At 45.1% G+C, this 20,554-nt stretch overlaps 1 protein-coding gene across 1 annotated transcript in view; it reads right to left on the reverse strand.

The window, feature by feature from the left end:
- Nucleotides 1–17,618, reverse strand: part of LOC119174289 (sodium-coupled monocarboxylate transporter 1) — a 32,295-nt gene extending 14,677 nt beyond the window's left edge. Inside the window, exons 1-5 of the mRNA XM_037425127.2 lie at nucleotides 16,746–17,618; nucleotides 10,043–10,111; nucleotides 5,219–5,270; nucleotides 2,752–2,819; nucleotides 1,007–1,087 (exon numbers count right to left, since the gene is read on the reverse strand). Coding sequence (XP_037281024.2) covers nucleotides 1,007–1,087; nucleotides 2,752–2,819; nucleotides 5,219–5,270; nucleotides 10,043–10,111; nucleotides 16,746–17,084 — 609 coding nt within the window. The 5' untranslated portion in view covers nucleotides 17,085–17,618. The remainder of the gene's footprint in view (nucleotides 1–1,006; nucleotides 1,088–2,751; nucleotides 2,820–5,218; nucleotides 5,271–10,042; nucleotides 10,112–16,745) is intronic.
- Between the last annotated feature and the right edge of the window lie 2,936 nt (nucleotides 17,619–20,554).

Here is a 20,554-nt window from a genome sequence, read left to right on the forward strand (position 1 = left end):
AGGTTGAACATAATTGAAAAAAACAATCATAGTAGAAGTTTATAAATGAAATGGGATGACAACTTTTGTACTGAAGTGTTAAAAAAGAAAATAGTATAGAAAGAAAATGTCATCTCTTAACAGATAATTTATTAAAGCACCCCGGAGCCTGTTTTTTTATATTTAAAGAATTCGTAGTGCGAGTCTTGAAGTGCTAACAAAAAAAAACAAAAGTAAACAGTTATTCACTTCGCTCACAGCAGTCTTATATGCTCAGCAGTCTCATCAGAGCGACTGAAGCTTCTCTGAATTGCTGAATGTCGGAATGCTTGAATGACTCGCGAATGTTCCGTGAACAGTGACTCATGAGGCTACGGCGTCTGACCGCTGAACAAAAGGGCTGCGTATACGTAGAACCATTTAACCAAAAATAACTCAAGCAGTTCAACAACGCGTATTGTTGTTGAGTAGAATGTTTTTTTTTTTTCTTTTCCTTTTCGATTGCCAAGCACCAGTTAAGTTCTGAAAATGATGAATGAAAATAAAGACTGCAGAGGAAGCAGTACCATTGTTAACGCAAAGTTAATTCGATACAAGAACAACTCGACGGAAAATAAAAAGCAGACATTTTACATGTCTAACATATACAGAACAGCCCCATGTTTTGCTATTTGGTTATTGTTTAATCTGAAAAGGTTTAACTGGGTTAATACAAACAAGGACAGAGATCAAGTGAATAACCACACGTTTGCAGACTAACAACGTTTACGTACGTACATGTACATGTATTATTCTCTTACATTTGTATATATACATGTGCGTGCGTAGGGTTTCAGTGGAGGCGAAAGTTCTTCGCAGCGCCCATCTCACTATACTGAGTCAGCCCCCTCTCCCTACTGACTCTGCGCCTCTCTCATTCATTTAATTCATTGGTCTGACTTTGCGCTTCCGTCTCATTCCACCATGCCCCCCTCCCCAGCGTACCCCCGCGTATGTATATGTTTATAACATTCCACGCGGTACTCACAGATCCGATGACCATAATGTATGCGATGTATATGAGAACCACTTGGACAACGTCGGTCCATACCACTGCCTTGATACCACCCTGTACAAAATACCAAGCATGTAATTAGGTACAATGTCTAATTAGGTCATGAGGTAAAGACCTGCGTTAGGACTTTTTACATGATACAATGCTCGCTAGAAGACACAAGACAGGTGTTCCTAATTTGCTACACATTTATTCTAGCGCTAGTGAAATAACTAACAAATATTCAAAACTTTTGATGCTTAAAACTATGATCCCCGAAAAATTGCTGATATATTGTACCTGTAGCCAGTGACAATAGATTAAAGCAAACGCTTACGAATGGCCAATTAGGATGGCTGATTTCTGGATGCTCATTGTCCATGTGTGCCCAAGGAATTTTTTTCCACCCAGATTTATCACTATACGACTCATTTTAAAAAGTAACATTGAAGCTCTGAGAAGCTTCAAAAAATATAGTAGGCAACATTAACCATGCACGGAAATTTTTCGCTAGGAACAATGAATCTTGTTTTCTAGTGAATGCCGCACTTTTGCTAGCCTAACGAGAACACTTCCACTGGTCACACACTACATACAGCTGAAGCGGCTCTCTTAAATAGGTTAAGCGAAGCTGCACATGTAACTGTGTCTTCACCGAAATTTTAGCGAACCGAAAATTTGTCACCAAATTAAGCCGTGAGACACTATGAATGCTATTTTCCTCCTTGATCTAAATGCAGTATTATTTTTTGTCTATACATGCCCTCAGCCGGTGCTGCCAGACTTATAATAATGTTTATTCATTCATTCATACATGCTCTCAAGCAACTCTTACCAGTGATTCTGATTTTATACACAACAAATTGTCAAGTGCGAGCAGATTCTATTCATCTAGAGTGCTCATTGCATTCTACGTCTACAGGCTATGTTTGAGTGCACTCGGCGCATTCATTGCAGCAGAGAGCTAAAACAGAACAAACGAGTTATGAATGATGCAGTACTACTCTGGACTTGTAACTCGAAAGGGAAAGTTGTTTGAAAGAAACAGCGTTACGATTAACAGGTGGCTGCTAGAATTAATAGACGTCGCGCCACGCTGAACGGGCAGAAGCCGAAGAACTCATTATCATTGTTGCGAACTAGCCGATGTAACATGTTTGTGCCAAATGATCTTCAAAATTAAGTTTCTAGAGTTCTAAGAGCCAACAGAAGTTATTGAACAGTTATTAATATGGCATAAACCAACACCGTGATGCATTCGTTCGAGCAGTGAGCCTTATTGCCGACATATGAGGCTATTCATTCGCCAAACGCCTTTATTTATACAGCAGAGTTGCCGCAGTCAAAATGGCAAGTAATCAGTCAGTTTGCATAACTTGCAGCTAATTTCTCTGGATTCCTCGAGCATCGCTTTCAGCTCGCCCAAGCGCTCTAATACAGCATCTTCATTCTCATAATCTCAAAAACGCTGCTGTATCATTGTTTTGAATCTCTAATAAATTTATTTTGGTGTGGTTTTGCAAAACATTGTGATCGCTCAGCCTAATTATTCATATATGGATATTTTGTGTATACCGACACGTTCTGATTATCACGAGATTTATCCAATAAAAACACACGAGGCAGTGCTGAGACCAAGGCATCAGTACTAATTAACTAAGCTCGAAGTAACCAAGTTGTAATTAACCCGTGTTTTCTGTATAATCCTTATAACTATTAAACATATTGCAAGAACTCACTATTGACGTGTAAAACGTGCAGACGGCACCATTCAGCAGTATAGAAGACCATACTGGTAAACCGGTCACTGAAAATGATAAAACGTACGTATGAGCAAAATCACTTTGTCTTCAGTTTTAGCCTCATTACGAACTAGCGTGAAAGGTCTCCTTAAATTGCAGTTGCCCTTATTCTACTTCATCGCTAAATAAATATATTCGTTCTTGTTTCACATCCAACAACACGGTACCATCCTCTTTGAAGATCAAACTCCGCTCATTGCAAACGTCACTCCAACGTACTCCTTCATTTCCAACGTAACGTTGCTTCGTTTGACGTGCCTGGTGAAATAGGCACTGCCATACCTGAGAAATGTATTACAATTTTTACTCATTTTAGGCACTTTACAGCCAACATGCAATGTTTCACAAACATACTGACTGAAGAGCAAGATAGTTCGTATGCATTGACAAAGTTCTGCTCACTTTGTTTTCTTTTGTTGCCTTACTATCACATCGCAGTTGCAAAAGAAACGTTTTTTTTTATTTTTATACATGGCAGCAGTAGGTGTACGTACAGTTTTGAAGTATCTATTTGTTTATTATTTATTGAGTAGCTGCATCGCCTTTGCAGGCATTACACCAGAGGGGTTATATACATCACTAGATCAAATTGTCATTCATTTCTACACACAAAGCAATGTGAAAATCACCATTACGTTGAATTTCTGCAATATTTGACGAAACAGCATTCCACTCGCTCGCAGTCCTACAAAAAATGAATAACATAAAGTGTCACCTTTAAAAGTAAATTCAAGAACTTTCAAAGCATGGTCCCTTCTACGAGAATTATATGATGGTAATGCGATATATTTGTATCTGTCAATGTCAGTTTTTGAATAAAAATGCTGTGAAAAAATTTGAGTCTTAGTGCTTTCCGCGCGTCCTTCAGTTCCTGCCAATGAAGTGCGTGCTCACTTTCAAAAACACTGAGGTATTTGTCGTAATTTCCCAAAACAAATTGAACAGCTCTAGTCTGAATTTCTTCTAGTAAGTCGACCAACTGTTCAGTATGCGGATCCCAGCTGACACATGCGTACCCAAGTATTGAACGTACGTTAGTGAAATACAGCCCTTCTTTGAAGTTACTAGGTAATTGTCCGAATTTTTGACGTAGAAGCCTAATTTGCGTGCTGCCCATCTTATTTCCTGCACATGCCTATTTCACCTTGAATCTGAAGAAAAAACAACCTCCATGTATTTATATTCCGTAGCCCTGCACAATTTTAAACCCAACACTGTAAAAAAGCGTAGAACAAACTTCATCAATGGCATTCAACGTATGAAATCTAGTTGTTTACAGCTGCAAAAGCAGAACTAATATACTCCACTCGCACATAATGTGTATATATGAAACAAACCTTCACTATACCACCGAAAATGTTTTGAAGCTTTCTGAACGAAAGTTTAGTCATCTGTGAATTATAATACTTGAAGATTTTCGGGAATCAGATGTAGAACATTTCGACATTGTCCGTAGTTATAATACGACGGGGCTACAAAACGAAGCGCCATAAAGGAGACGTCACATGCTCAGTAAAACACGATGAGCCCACAGTTTAGTTATTTTAGGTTCATCTTGGCTAGGCAATCTCACTCCCAGAAAAATCATAGGTACTCCCAGAAAAATTATACCCTAGCCATAATCGAACAAAAATTTATCGTTATCTTTATGCTATTCGTATTTTTCTTTCACGCATGCGATCAGAGATAATCTTCGTACAGAGACGCAGTTAACATGATTGGCGCACCAATATGCATTAACATTACTGATATAAAATAGATGTTTAAAAGTAAATTTCGTAATAGTGTGCCTTTCATTTAATTGCAATTGTCATATCCTCATATTTATGATTATTCAGCCAGCAATAATGTCCAATTAAGATAATGCGTAATAGAAACTAGGTTTTTTTTTCTGTGGTAGCTTTTGTGTTACAAGTTCACTGAAAAAGACGGTAATCCTGCAGAACAGCTTCACTGAAAGCGATGTTGTAGGCTCTTTTAGTTAAAAAAAAATCATGCAAAACGTTTTCAAGAACCCATCAAGTGGCTCTAAAAGAGAAGTTCGTTCCCTGACGATATTAACCACCACAATTTTTTTAGAATCGTTCAAGTAAAAGCAGTGGTGACAATACGTTTTCCGCTGTCATTCCCGACAAGCACGCTGTGAGCTAAGCAGTGAGCGATGACACAGGAGATGTACGTTAGGTCGCACACTCGTCAGAGCCCTAAGCCCATTTTCTCTCTTCTTTTTTTCGAACGCGTGGATGACTCACTGCGATCGCGAGGAGGCCGAGGCGAGAAAAATGAGAGCACGTGCCGGCTGAACAATGCTCTGGATGGCAAAAGCCAACCATGATGATGATGTGTTTGTTCACCCTGGACGACGTACCATAGAACTCAAATAGCTTCGCTGTTTAAAGCTTACCAGATCCAAGGGCCAGTGATGGACCATATAACGCCACGCCCAGGTAGAGCAGCTGCAGTATAAAACAAAGACAGTTCTTTATACGAAATTTGTTAATGACAAGATGGTGTCTAGGTATGGATTCGAGTATCCCTATTCAGTTGCGTAATAGTGTTCGTTGCGAGCTTGCCTCTAATAACGAGATAGTGCAATCGTTAAACGCGAGTGGACGTTCACTAATGAAATTCAAGTACTGTCAACTTTGTCCATGAAATGACATTTGCAGACCTAATTCCAGTAGACCTGCGAGGACCTGATTCCAGTAAGCGTTGTGTGCGTGTGTTCTTGAAAATAATATCACTAGGTGGTGTATGTGATTGCCGTGTTGTTGACGATATCGTAAAGTTCACAGACGGGCGGACGGACAGACAGACTGACAGACAGAAGAAGAGACAGACAGACACACGGAAAGACGGACGAATAGACGGACGGATGGATGGGCGGTTATCATCATTCCCAGTCATCATCATTTGTTCTGTGGATATGCGGTGCTTTTTTCTTTGCTTTCTGATCATACGTCTTTGTGAAGTCATTTCTATGACGGAAATACGTCACTGAAGTCTTTGTGGACCCGGGCAGAAAACACTTCCATGTTAAAATTGCAGGCATACCTCAAAGAGAAACTTAAGCGAAATTCCCATCTTCTCAGAAGTTTTCACGTAAAATGTGTGTCTAGAACTTTGGATTAATGCCAAAATGTCAATATTTAAGGCAACGTGATGGCCTGCTTAATCACACGTTGCTAGAGTATTTTGTTGCTAACGTACGAAGATGCCTGAATATAAAGGGTTAATATTGTCACGGGGTCGTGACGTGGCCGAAGACAGGAGACTTAGTGTTGGTATTTAACTGTTTATTTGGGCGAACCTGTGCCCGGTAAACGGAAAGTCTAATTACAGCAGCAGTCTTGCACAGATAGCAGTCTTGGACTGATAGCGGCGAACGGAGCGCCGGCCTTCGATCAACAACTGACAAGCGACGAAACGCGTCGGCATTTATACTCTTGCCGTCCAATGTTCTAGCGTTATCGCTGGCGGTGGCGTAGGTTCCAGAATAATCTGTACCGTTCGCATAGTGGGCATGATCTTATCGAAATGACCTACTACAGTCCGGAAGCTTCTCGAAAACTGCAGGCGCGGTTTGCGCTGAGAATCGTGTAGTGTTTTGGGACGATAACAAAACTTGGGAAATGAAATGTGGCAATATTTCATTAGTCATTGCATACTAGAGAGGACTCGTACAATTTTTCTCGCTTGGTTGTTGTCCAATAATTAAGGAAACAGAGCTTTTAACACTTGAGTTACACAAAAATTAAAACTGCATTTCACCAAAGCCAAAGTAAGCAGCAATATCCTGGCTAAAATTAACAATATGAAATAATGGCGTACGCTCTCGCAACCTTCAAAATGCTTCCAAGCTTGCCTTTAAAGAAATACCCCAGTTGAAAATAATGAAAGAAGAACAAATTTCTATTGGTGATAGCTTATAAATTTGATGCCACCGTAATACATTGTTCGAAAGCCTACAGGCCAGATTACTTCTAGTCTATTCCTAAAGAACTTATTGTGATGCGCGTTAATTCAGAGATGCAAGGTAGTAAACAGAAAGAAAAGCAATAGGGATATCCATCAAAAACGTAATATCAAATGACCGTCACCTCCGTTTCAAGTGTACTTATAAAGTGCCAGATGTGATAAGGTTACTATCGAAAATGCCTTAAAACGTTTCACTTGTGATGAATGCTGTTGTATACAACAAGAAGATTGGAAACTACAAGCTTCCCGAAATAGTTGACTTCAGATTATTTTGCTTATTAGGTATTTATAGAATGACAGAAGAAACAAAGCGTAAAGTATATATATATATATATATATATATATATATATATATATATATATATATATATATATATATATATATATATATATATATATATATATATATATATATATATATATATATATATATATATATATATATATATATATATATATATATATATATATATATATATATATATATATATATATATATATATATATATATATATACGGAATAGTAGTTCACCGGGGGAGCGGCAGCAACTGACGCGTAGGATGGACGCAGCAATGTCGCGTGGGCGTCGCTGGGAGGCACGGCAGCAACTTGGGGGTACGTGGATACAGGTTGAGAAGCAGGTGGCTGTACGGGCGCAGAGCCAGTCAGGGATGTAAGTTCCTCCCTGATGATGTCACGTAAGGGCATTCCCGAATGCTGTGTAGGTCGTGGTGTAGGAGGTGTGAAGCCCATGGACCGCAATTCTTCGCGTATAATGTCCCGGATGAGGTCACGCAGATGGCCATCTGATGTGGAGTGGTGGTCGCCGATGTCTGGTTGAAGGCGGATGGAGTCCAGCGCATCAAGGCGCTGGCATGTCGCCACGACATCAGCGATGGTAGCTGGGTTTTGCACAGCGAGGGCATTAAAGGCAACAGGCCCAATGCCTTTCAATATATGGCGCACTTTGTCCGATTCCGGCATGGATTTATTGACACGCCGGCAGAGTGCGAGGACATCCTCGATGTATGAAGTATACGATTCACCGGGATGTTGTCGGCGAGTATCGAGTGTCCTCTTCGCGACGGCGGATCGAATGTCTGGTGTCCCAAAGACGTGCCGCAGCTGCTGCTGGAAGGTAGCCCAGTCGGGTAAGTCAACGACGTGGTTAAAATACCATGTCTTCGCGACTCCGACCAGATAAAAAGGCACGTAACGCAGTTTGGCGGCCTCGTCCCACCTATTAGCGGCACTTACGCGGTCGTAGTCATCAAGCCAGTCTTCTACGTCTTCTCCCCGAAGACCAGCGAAGAGCGGGGGTTCCCGCTGATGTCCGTGTATGTAAGTAGGAGGGGCAGCTTGCGGCGGTGCGGGGTTGATGACATCAGTGCTGGCAGGCTCGGTCTGGGACATGCTGCCTGATAGTGGGCGCAAGCGGCGGCCTGAACGAAGCTCCAGGGGGTATAGCGGGCTGCGGGAGGTCAGAGGACCGAAAATCCACCTCCACCACGTATGAAGTCTTCGTAGTCTTGGCTGCGACAGCGTTTAATTGAGGAAAGACCTCGCAAAACGAACGGGCAGAGCCAGCACAACAGACGATGACGATGATGAAGACCCAGAGTGGCAATGAGGGCAAAGGGACAAGCGGATGATGGTGATTGTGATTATGCAGGGATGAGGACGATGTAAGTTACAAATGCCCACAATATATATATATATATATATATATATATATATATGAACCGGTCTTCGTCAGGGTTCGCGAACAAGTATAAAACACTTGTTCGCAAACGAAGACTGGTCCACCGGTCGATACCGTTGGTCGATACCGTAGAACCACTAAGTTGCCTTCCTTCTCTTCCCAAGTACGTTCGGCCCATTGAAAAAACTTCTTCAGTGTATATATATATATATATATATATATATATATATATATGAAAGTAGATGCGCTTTCACATAACAACTGTTTATTGTGCCGACGTTTCGACAGGAACCCTGTCTTTTTCAAGGCATAATGATTATGCCTTGAAATTATTGCATGCATAATGAATGCATAATGATTATGCCTTGAAAAAGACAGGGTTCCTGTCGAAACGTCGGCACAATAAACAGTTGTTATGTGAAAGCGCATCTACTTTCATATTTATAACCTTGCGGCAACCGAAGTTATTCTTCTGCATATAAGCCTTATATATATATATATATATATATATATATATATATATATATATATATAATTAAGCTCGTGGTAGTACTGCTTAAAGTCAGTGCCAAATTTTTCGCAATGAATTTTTCACAGGCTCATTTTGAAACTATGCGTGAAAAACATTTCGGCACCAGTTTTTATTAATACTTTCAGTGGGAATAAACATTAAACGTGTACCTACGTGTCAGACTAAAAGTGGGTTATGATGGGCCCTCATGCAATTAGCATGAGAGTTTTAATATCTATACTTTCCTGTCATTTATCAGTGGGGATAGTACACTTTCAAAAGAACAGCATTGTGAGCTTCAGTGTTTGTAGGCACATTGACAGCCTCTGCTACAGAACTTGACTCGTACAGATACAAGTTTTTTCACAAATACATTTATAGGTGACGCCCCCCCCCCCCCAGGGGAAAAGATGGATGAGGAGTAATGATCTTTATTCTCAAGGACCAGCAAGTTTAGGTGTCCGGGCCAAGGCCACCCAGGAGGACACGTAAAGGCCTTGCCTCGACATCGTCTCAAGGGCGTGCTGGGTCGCCATATTTGTTCACCGAAGGCAGAGCTCGACAGAGCCCCACACAACCTCGACGCCGGAGTCACTGGAGACGAGTTGGACAACCGGGACAATTTGACAGCTTACAATAATCTCGTTAAATCAATTTGCCTCAAACGCCGAACCTTCCCCCGCCCCTCACCGCAAGCTCAGTCGGGCGCAGGCTACCATTATGCGTCTATAACAAGCCAGCCGATATCCCTCACCTGCGTGCTTTCACCTCATATTCGCAGGCGTTTACACTACTCCCAACTGCCAGACTGCTGCGGCACTCTCCAGGCTGCGTTTCCACATATGCTGTGGAAGTGCCCGGTATACTACACACACACTAGCGCAAGATTGACACGTAAATGTTTTTCGTGTCCCAATTTTTGAAATTTTAGGCATTTTTGATTGTAGAAGGTCACTGTAGCTTCATTACCGCAAAATAGAGCAATGTTGTAACCTGCGCACGAAACCATAAACAAGTGAACAGAAATTATACTCACTGTATGAACGATGAACAGTATGGACCCTATCTTCCTGACGGCCCGTGAGGAATACCTCTTCTCCAGATACTAAAATGAAAAGACAATTTCTTGGGTCGAGTATTCTGTTATTTCGGCGTGAAAAGCAATACTTAGCAACTATCTCAACTCTCCTTTTTCTGCAACAACGTATATCGCTATGATTGCACATATTTTTCCCTAGCGTCAAGTTTGTATGGGCAACCCAAACTTAGCGAATCCTTCCACCCACCTTCAGTTCACCAAAATGAAAGAAACGCACTGCTGGCAAACGTTCATTGCCTCGTGCTCGAAAGGCCAAATAAATACAGCGAATCGGGCAAAACGATGCAGGTAGCGAAACGGAGATTGCGACAGAAGGACGTGAAAATACTTTCCTGCTGAAGTATAAAACCATTTAACGTAGCATTCAAAAAAAGGGGTCATAGAAACGCGGATACAGGAAAGAATTCGAGACACCACAAACACCGGCTATCAACTGCAAAGGCGCACAACGGCGGAAAATCGAGAATACACAAAAACTTATCTGCTTACGCTGGTGTAGTAGAAAGGTACACCTTCCTGTTGAACGGGCATAAGCAGATCTCTTCAGCAGATCATAAGCATATCTCTTATAAGAGATCGCTAGCCTGATGCTCACCTCCTGATTTATCTTTACATTGTCGAGACTGCAAGTGCACACCAAAATTCGTTGAATGCGCAGAATTGTACTGGCACAAGATTGAAGAAACGTGTCTAATGATTGAGCCAAAAGATATCGACAACATTGGTATAGCGCATGCGGGAGTGGACCATCGATTAACCTGCGTTAAGAAGAAATCAAATGGTTTAGACGTTATGCTTCAGGTAGGCCTTCAAGCACACCGTATATATACCTTCGCCTATTTCATTAGCTTGCGAATATAACGTATCACGGTAATGTCAGCGCTACGAAAGACTTGCACATGTGAAATAAAGACGACAGGCAGTCGTCTGTCTCTTACAGGTGCACGTCTTTTGTAGTGCGAAATTCGGCATGTTATGTAATCACCGATTCGCTGAACAACAAGTTCTTATTATGCGCAGATAACTTTTTCGTGTCTTCTTTCTTTCCCGCTGTTGTAAGCCTTTGCGGTTCTTAGTCGGCGTTCTTTTTTTTGTGTGTTCACTTCTTTCTTGTACCCTTGTTTGCGCACCCTGTCATTCAAAATAAATACTTAACAAGTGTCCCAGCTCTTTGTCATTTTATGCTTGAAAAAGCACATGCGCCACCCAACCGCGGTGGCCTAGTGGATAAGGTACTCTGTTGCTGACCCGCAGGTCGCGGGATTGAATCCCAGTTTCGGCGGCTGCGTTTCCGATGCAGGCGGTAATGTTGTAGGCCCATGTGCTCAGATTTGGGCGCACGTTAACAAACCCCAGGTGGTCAAAATTTCCGGCACCCCGCACTACGGCGTCTCTCATAACCATATGGTGGTATTGGGACGTTAGACCCCACATATCAGTTATGACGTCCCCGCAAACACGGACTGAACCCCGCTCCTTTCAAGATGTGTACGCTCGTTCTTCAAACCCACGCATAAAATAAAGGAGAAGAAAACCTTCGGTGTAACGGATGGCCATTCCGGAGTGAAGTACAGAGGATTATTTCTACTATTCTCACGGGCTCCCCCACGCAAACACGAGGACCAGGCAGCGCCTTGTCGTCTACAAACATTCTGACAATGTACGGTGGAAATAATCGGCGCGCACCCTTCAGATTTGTGGCATGGGGGAGCAGCAGAGCACCTTTTGTTGGTTCGGGGAATGCGACGCGGCCGCAGCGCTTGTGCCGGGTCCAGTATGACTTTCGGTCAGCCTCCGTGGCTCCATGGCTCATTACTGCGTTCTGTGCGGATGGCCGCCCGCGGCGGGGAATGACAAAGAAGCGGCGGCTACGGAGAATTTCGCGGGAGACACCGAGAGAGAGAGAGAGAAACAACATTTTTCGCGCATCCGGCGTGCGGGAAGTCACCGGCCGCGCAGGGCGCGGGTATTCCCTATCTAAAGACTATGGCTCATAGTCCTATAGTCCCAGGCCCTAGATCTTGAGGACGTTGTGCTCTGGCTAGGCGTTGGATACTCGGGCTCCTCCGCTCCCGTTGTCCGGGGCATCGGTTCCCTTTCTCGTCTGCTTTGCCAGGGCCTCCTCAAGCCGCTGGATGGCCCTTCGTTGTGTGTTTGAGTCTTGGGAGCATATCCATGTTCCCACCTCTTCGGGATACGTGGCGTCCTGGCACTGCCCATTCCCATTGTTCACACCACGGTTACACCCGCCCCATATGATGTGGCGGAGGGTGGCTAGTTCACGTTCGCACGAGCTACACTTAGCGTCCACAAACATGTCGGGGCATAAGTGCCGGGCCAATGCTGGCGTTAGCACGCATTCCGTTTGCAGTTGTCGGAGCTTCACTGCTTCCGCACGCGACAGTTCACGATGCGGGGGCGGAAAGGCTCTCCTGGCCTCTCTGTAGGCCGCCAGGATCCCTCCGTAGTCAATGAGGGGATCGAGGTGTTCTTCTCGTTCTTCACCGCTGGTTTCAGGGAGATGGGCTGCCGCGGTCCGGCACGTGATGAGATCTCGGGCCACAGCGTCCGCCTCCTCGCTGCGGTTCTCAATGTCGGGAACCAGTTGTCCCATGTGGGCTGGGAACCACTTGAGGGCAATGGTTGGCCCTGTAGCGGCGCCGCGAGCAGCCCACGAAGCCGCGAGGGACGTCACTAGCCGCTCCGTGCCCCGCGACACCATGCCTCGGGCAAAATTCCTGATTGCCTGCTTTGAGTCGCTTAGCACCGTGCGCGTGCCCGGCCTACCTGTGGCCAGGGCTATCGCCACCTCCTCGGCCTGGCCGGCTGTTCGGGCGCGCACGGCGCTTGCTGTTAGTAGTTTACCGGTAGTAGCGCTGACCACCACTGCTGCCAAGGCGTTGCGTCTTCCCGGATATCTTGCGGCGTCCACGTAGACTGCGCCCTCGTCTCTCTGATGTTCACGGGCCAGCGCCGCTGCTCTCGCCGCTCGCCTGCCCGCATCCCTTTCTGGGTCCATGTTCTTTGGCAGCGGGTAGACAATGATTTTCCTCGCTGCCTCATCGCTCAGGGGAACTTGTTCTTCTAGCTCCCCGTCCGGTCCTGCTCCCGGGCGTTCTCCAGGAGGTAATAATCCCACCCGATCGAGTGATCCTCTGCCCGCGACTGTGTTGCTCAGGCGGCTCAGCTGCGAAGCTCTCTGGGCCTCGCTGATCTCCGAGAGCGTGTTGTGTGTTCCCAGAGACAGCAAGGCCGTTGTCTTTGTGCCTGGTAGGAGCCCAAGAGCCCCTGCGTAAGCCTTCCGGATGGCAGCGTCGATCTTGGCTCGTTCCGCGCCGGTCCAGCGGTGAAAGGCCCCCGCATATGCTGCGTGGCTTATAACGAAAGCCTGCAGCAGATGCAGAAGCCCCCTCTCTTTCATGCCCCAGTAGCGGAACGAAATTCGCTTGACCAGGCGCGCTGCGATGCCCATCTTGGTTGTGATGTTGTTGACCGCCGTGGCGTTGGTTTGGGTGCCGTCCACGAACATCCCCAGGACTCGAAGCCCCGGGACGTGCGGGATCTGCATACCGTCACTGGTGCGCACGATGATGTTTTCGGCCGCCTCTCGACTTGCCTTCTTTCTGTGCCTCCCAGGTGGTGGCAGGATTAGTAGCTGTGATTTTTGTGGCGAACACCGCAAGCCCGTGCCCGAGAGTGTGGACTCCACGGCGTCCACCACCGCCTGCAGACCCGCCTCGATGTCTCCATCGCTTCCACCCGTGGCCCAGATGGTTACGTCGTTGGTGTAGAGGCAGTGTCGTATCCCCGGGCCCAGCACCTCCAGACGCCTGGCCACCTCGATCATGACAATGTTAAACAGGAACGGGGAGATGACCGAGCCCTGTGGGGTCCCGACACTGCCCAGCTCTCGTTCTTCGAGCTTCGTTCCTACCACCTCCAGCCTGGCCGTGCAGCGAAAAAGGAAGGCTCTGATGTAGTTGTACGATCTTGCGCCCAGCCCCAGGCGGGACACCTGAGCCAGGACCGACGAGTGTCTAACGTTGTCGAAGGCGCTCTGCAGGACCAGGCCCAAGATCGCTCGGTTGTCATTCTTTGGAGTCCCGCCCAGTGGGTCAAGGACTTCTCGTTGGATCAGGAGCATGGCGTCTTGCGTTCCCAACTTGGCCCGGAAGCCAAGCATTGAGTCCGGGTAGACATGGTGCGCTTCCATGTAACGGTTCCACCGGGTGTTAAGAACGTGCTCCAGGACCTTGCCCACCGAGCTACATGGAAAGGTTGAGACTTGGTCTGGACATTGGCTCACCAAGTACCGGAAGCAACGGGACAATTGTTCGCCCGTAATTTAAAGTGTCTTCGGACGGCTCGCCCATCACTCTCCCTGAGGCTTAAGTTTGTACATTGTTACTTGCTCGGCTTTGTTTGGGAGAGGGTTTTCTACTGGTACTGGTCGAAGATGACACACACCGACTGACAGAGAAATATGCCGCGTGGATAGTGGCCATTTGTTTTGATGCCCCAGTAGGGCGCAGTCGGGTCCTACAAAAAGGGGAGTCAGAGATACGATGCAAAAAGAAAGAGTCAGGGAGATACGATGCGAAGAGGGTCGGAGAGATACGATGCGATGAGCTTGAGAGTCAGAGAGACGGAGCGTTGAGATTGAGATAGTAGAGAGACAGAATGGAAAAGGAAGATAATGGTGCGAAGAGATAGCGATGAGGGGCGATGAGATGATGTCTGGGGCAAGGACCGTATGATGAGGAATGAAAGTGGGGGATAGGAGGCGAGTGAATGGAGCATTCTGAGAGGCACGACGAAGGCGAAGATGACGAATACGATGAAGGCACCGATGAATCGGACAATGACCCCATGAAGAAGCCCTGAGCCCCAACTCGAACAGCCAGCTCCGAGCCCCCGTTCAACATGGACCTTTCGTGAGACGGACTTTGTGCATCTTATTTAGATTAGCTTTGCGGGAAGGAAGGTGGCGTGTTGAGACATTGCGGGGTTTTATTCATTAATGACTTTACCATTTGTGTCGTGATGCGTCTACTTTGTATTGTCGCACCATTTTATTGTCAAAGTTATTTTCCTTATGTATCCTGCGTCGAATGTCGCGAGTGTTTAAATCATGTGTTATAATTTTGTGTAGTGGTTGATGTATGCGGGTATACGATGTTTGCAGTTAGTATTAAATTAAATGAATCAGTAAACAAGAACAGGTCATAGCGTCTCTTACTTCCCGGCCCCAGCACGAATCCCTCTATGTGAGAAGTGTTTTGAGACACGTATCCAAGAGGGAACCGGATAAAAAGGGGTTGAGTGGTCTTCCCTCTTTTTGGTAATCGGTGGCGTAGCGGGGGACGTCTCACAGTCATCAATCATCAAAGCACATGCGTTAAATTCGTAAGGGACACACTGAACGGACATTTTGTACTTTTCTGCAAGTTGCGTGATTGATAAACGTTCAAAATTCTGTGTCAACGCGGTGTCTATTGCGGTACAACTTCGCTCATCATGCACTCCCTCATAGAGGGGTGGCTCACAATCTGTTATCGATTTACATTACCAGGAGAGCGGTCACCCATACATGTGCCTGTATTCGCTGGGAGATGAATGAACGGTATAGGCCGTGTAAAGCAACAGCTAGCTGTAGACCTTATTCCGTTGCCCTCAGCCACTTTTGATCGCTGCTGCTGATGATGATATGTGGGGTTTAACGTCCCAAAATTACCATATGATTAGGAGAGACGTGTAGTGGAGGACTCCGGAAATTTCCACCACCTGGGGCTCTAACGTGCACGCAAATCTGAGCACATGGGCCTACAGCGTTTCCGCCTCCATCGAAAATACTGCCGCTGGAGCCGGGATTCGATCCCACGACCTTCGGGTCAGTGGCCGAGTATTTTAGCCACTAGACCACTGCGGCGGGGCCACTTTTGATCACAATAAATGCGCTATACAGTGACATTTTTTTTTAAAAAGAGCGGCTTACTGCGTTTGGGTCATTACTCAACGTAACTGACAAAAAAATTAAATATTATTGAAATGTACTGCACCGTACCAAAGTGCAGAATTTTATGCATAACACCACTGTCGGTAAAGAATTTTGAAATACAGAAGTCAGAGAGAGACAGAAAAAATATAAGGTTGGGAGGTTAACAAGTACAGCAATCAGATGTTTTTTTTTTTTTAGTGGTAATGACAGTACTAGTATGCTGTAGGTTAAGCTGAAAGATGCTATATGAAAGACAACAGTCTTGATATACGCGATGCTTTGCATTAATAACTCACTCTACCAAGAGTGATTGGAATGAAATTCTATTAAACAGTAGTATTAGGTGAACCAAAATTAAAAACAAAAGCTGGTTGTCGAGACATTGCGATTCTAAATACGGATGTTGAGATATGATTGTAGTTACGCTTTTATTATTGCACAGTGCCCCATTGAACAGTGAGAGATAGCCTGTGATACCCAAGGTTCACTCAACCCACTTCTCTTTCACACCACGTTCATCGAAACATCCCTTTATGTGCATTATTTCAGGTATAGAGTTACTGACTGCCAGACTATCTGCAATAACGATGTGATCGCTTCATAACAAAACATTCTAAAAGACAAAAACGTCACTGTCCATACCTCATTAATGCTGGTGATGTCCATATTGTAGTACATCGGCATGAATATGAACGCAGCCATGAGAATCGCCAGGGTTGTAGATATAGAACCATACCAAAAGGTTGAACCACGGACGAACACTTCAGCAGGTATTCCTAAGACCGAAGCCGCTGAGAGGAAGCTCGCCATCATTGACATCGACACTGGAAGCCAACTCAGTTGCCTGTTCGCCGTTAGAAACTGCCGGTTCGAATTTCCTCGGCGGTCATGCCAGGCAAAGTACACGCCGATTCCGGCGGACAGTAGGAGGAAAGAAATGAGCACAACATAGTCCAATGTCACGAAGGTATGTGCTGCCATCTTGATCACTTCTCTTCGCTCCTTAGTGTCTGGAAGTTTCGGTGATGCTGTGGCTGACGCAATGTGACAGCTCTTATTCTTATTCCTAAGATATATTTCCGTTCATCAGTGTTCAGTCCAGCACGTAAATTTTCACGGATCCCGTACCAGTGCGGCCTCACACTCTCCTGCTTGCAATGTTGTGACCCCTCTTATGTCATGCGCACATATTGTTTCGTGCCTCGGTCTTACTAGACGGGTAATTTCTTTAAAAATACTTTTGCTATATTTATTTCCTTTAGGTATAGAATTTTATGTACTATAAAGTCGTTAACCAACGTCTTCTCCACTTCTTGCTGCCATGCGCTTTCTCTCCGGTTATCAAAGCCTTGTTCAGGATGATTTCCACGTATAAATTCCGATATTGCCTTCCTCCCAGCTCAAAATGACATCTTTATCTTACAAAATACACGGAAGTATCGCTTTCTGCTTGATTTGAGAGCTGTCTCACCAAAAGAGAAGTGTTATCAGTCAAAGCAGGCTTACTTGCTCTCATTGATGTTTTTCTTTGCGTGTGTCTTTATTTTCTTTTCTATACAGTACAGGTGATTGTGCCTTTTGCATGAATGCTTTTACTCACACAGTCATTTGATTGTGACTGATCTTCTTGCAAAGTTATGCCCATTAACTTTTTTCCTGTACGTTTCGTACGTTCAGCACTGAAGGTGATAGCACTTCAGCACTATAAAAAAAACCATGGCTCTTTGGAGCGTTAAGAGGAACGTCTGCGTCGTATTCATGCTTCCAAAGCATTAGTTGAAATATCCTCAACGATTGTAGTTACCACCGACGTTTTCTACGTAGGCAGCTCCCTTGCGCAAAGATTCTGCCTCGACAGAGTTCTTGAAATGGTACTTCAGCTTCAACGAAGACTTCGACGAGGAAGTCGACTGAAAAGACGACAAAAACAGCCAAACAGCCCAGAGTCATTAACAACATTTAAAAAATATAACGCGTACAATATGACATTAGTGTGAAGGTGACACTACTGAATTTCTTTTTTTCGTATTCCCGGCTGAGGTCCACTATATAAAAGTCGACTGTATATTAAGGCTCAACTGTTATACAGTGCCTACAGACGAAAGCATCACCTACTAATTGGGATTTAGCATTACATACATTGAACTACACTGCTGTTCAAGCGTTATTCAACAGTGTGCCGCGTAATGGCCGTTAACATAATTTACAATTGTATGTAATCTATCCTAACTTTCACAGAGGAGCTGTATATGGCTGAGATACCGGCTTTATTGGTACCGCCTGCGTGCAAAAAGTAAAGTTTTGTCGGGCTGCTTGAGATGGCGGTGGTCACCCATGCTGAATAGCAGGTGTACATACCGCTGCAGTCTATCGTCAAGAGTGGTAACGCCAAGTGACCACACCACCGCCGCCATATTGTGTCGGATAGGTGGCTGCCAACACACGTGCGCCCATTGTGCAGTCGCTATTCGATCATTCCAGTGACTATAGGCGGTGCAGCGAAAGGCAGAAATGGAGAAAGAGACGGTGATGTCGCGAGCGTTCACGTCAGCGTCACAGAGCGTGAAGACACGTTCATTCGTTTATGACTACTGAGAGACCGAACTGCATCGAAGTTTTATCATCGTGTGACAGCTTCAGAGCACGGCTACATGGCGCCGCCTGCGTCGCTGGAATGACCGAATCGGCAACAACTTTTCTTGGCAATGAAGGGAAAGCTACACAGGTAAAGCTTCTACAAATTTACCGCTACGCGAAGTAGCTCGGTTATGTCAGGTGTTTGGTACCGCTATGGATAGTGATGGCTTTGTGCGATCAGCGTTTCATATCGATGCAGATGCGGCTTGGCGTTCGGAGTACACGTAAAAGACGTGGCTTTCTCACGCCTTCAAAAATGCGAATTGAGAACGACTGAGCAAAAAGAAGTATGAATATTTTACTGATGCGATCTGCGTGCTGTGTTGAAAGGCAACGTGTAAAAAGTTGACCCCGTACTTGCTTGTTTAACTGCAAATGTCGTCGCAAGACTATCGTCTTGCGTCTGGAGGGAATGAATAAAACGTTTATTTGGTGTTCTGTGCGAGCGAATTGGTGAATGCGATTCTGGAGGCGCTGCTTGAGACATGAGCGCCATCTGGCAGTAATCTCGGAAAACAAAAAGATGGCCTCCGATTTCGACCTTTTCACTGAAGGCTCAATCCCCTGGGCGCGCCACAATCTTCTCTGGGCTGTTGTTAACATGTACGGCCCCCAAAAATGCAGGGCTGCAGCTGTGACGTCTCCTTTTGTGACGTCTACAGCTGTGACGTCTGACTACCGTGCAACAGCCCAGAAAGAAGGGGATCCTTCTCTCCATACAGAAAGTCGCAAGCGCGCGGAGTGTGCACGCAATCTTAGCAAAGCGCTGGAAACACCGGCCTTTTCGTGCCTGGCGTTGCGTTGTCAACGCAGCGTAATAATCGCTACGTTCCTTAGAATTACTTATGTATGCCTTTTATAGTATAAATAAACACACCACAGATATCGACGTGTTGAGGTTGTGCCCCAGATAAGCGCTATATTTCATTTTACTCAAGAATACGCACAAATAAATACGCCGAAAAGAGATCAATATTGGTGGTCACTGCGGATGTAGTTGGATTTTAGCCGTTTCGGGTGACAGACAAGTCAACCGACAGACCGGAATTCTTTCATTAAAATATCGTAAGAAAGATTATCGTCTTTAAAAGCGAAGCCATATTTTTGTCATATCAAGTTGAAAATGACGACACAAACGTAGAACAACGTTCGTTTGCGGTAGGAAGCGCGATTTGGCTCTGTAGCCTTCACTCCATTGCAAGAAAAGTTGTCCGCGATTACAGTTTATACATGCTGCCCTACTTTTTTCGAAAGAATATGACGGCGTCTTTGGCAATTCCATACGAAGGAACGCTGGCATCGAGGCACTGAAGCACAATGAAAATAAACCAGCAGCTGTCGCGTTCTTGCTCTGATTGGACGCGCACGCGCCTCCAGGAAGCAGCAGAAAATGAATAATTGATATGTGAAGTTTAACGTGCCGGAACCACCATATGATAATGAGAGACGCTGTACTGGAGGGCTCCGGACATTTTAACCACCCGGGGATCTTTAACGTGCACTCATATCTGAGCACACGGGCCTACAGAATTTCCGCTTCCATTAGGAATGCAGCCGTCTCAGCCGGGATTCGATCTCGAGAACTGCGGGTCAGCCGAGTACCTTAGCCACTAGAACACCACGACGGGGCGCAGGAAATGAATAAAATAATTAAAAGGTCCTAGTGTCATCATCATATACATGTCTTATATTGGTTCTAAAAAAATGTCTTCTAAACAGTGCATTTGCAGTTATTGAAGGCTTTTTTAGTGTTAAAGATGTAAGCTTGGTGTTTGTTAGCTGGCTTTAACACTTGCACCTGAGATGGCAAATAC

This window comes from Rhipicephalus microplus, chromosome 5, assembly GCF_043290135.1.
Source record: "Rhipicephalus microplus isolate Deutch F79 chromosome 5, USDA_Rmic, whole genome shotgun sequence".
Lineage (NCBI taxonomy): Eukaryota > Metazoa > Arthropoda > Arachnida > Ixodida > Ixodidae > Rhipicephalus > Rhipicephalus microplus.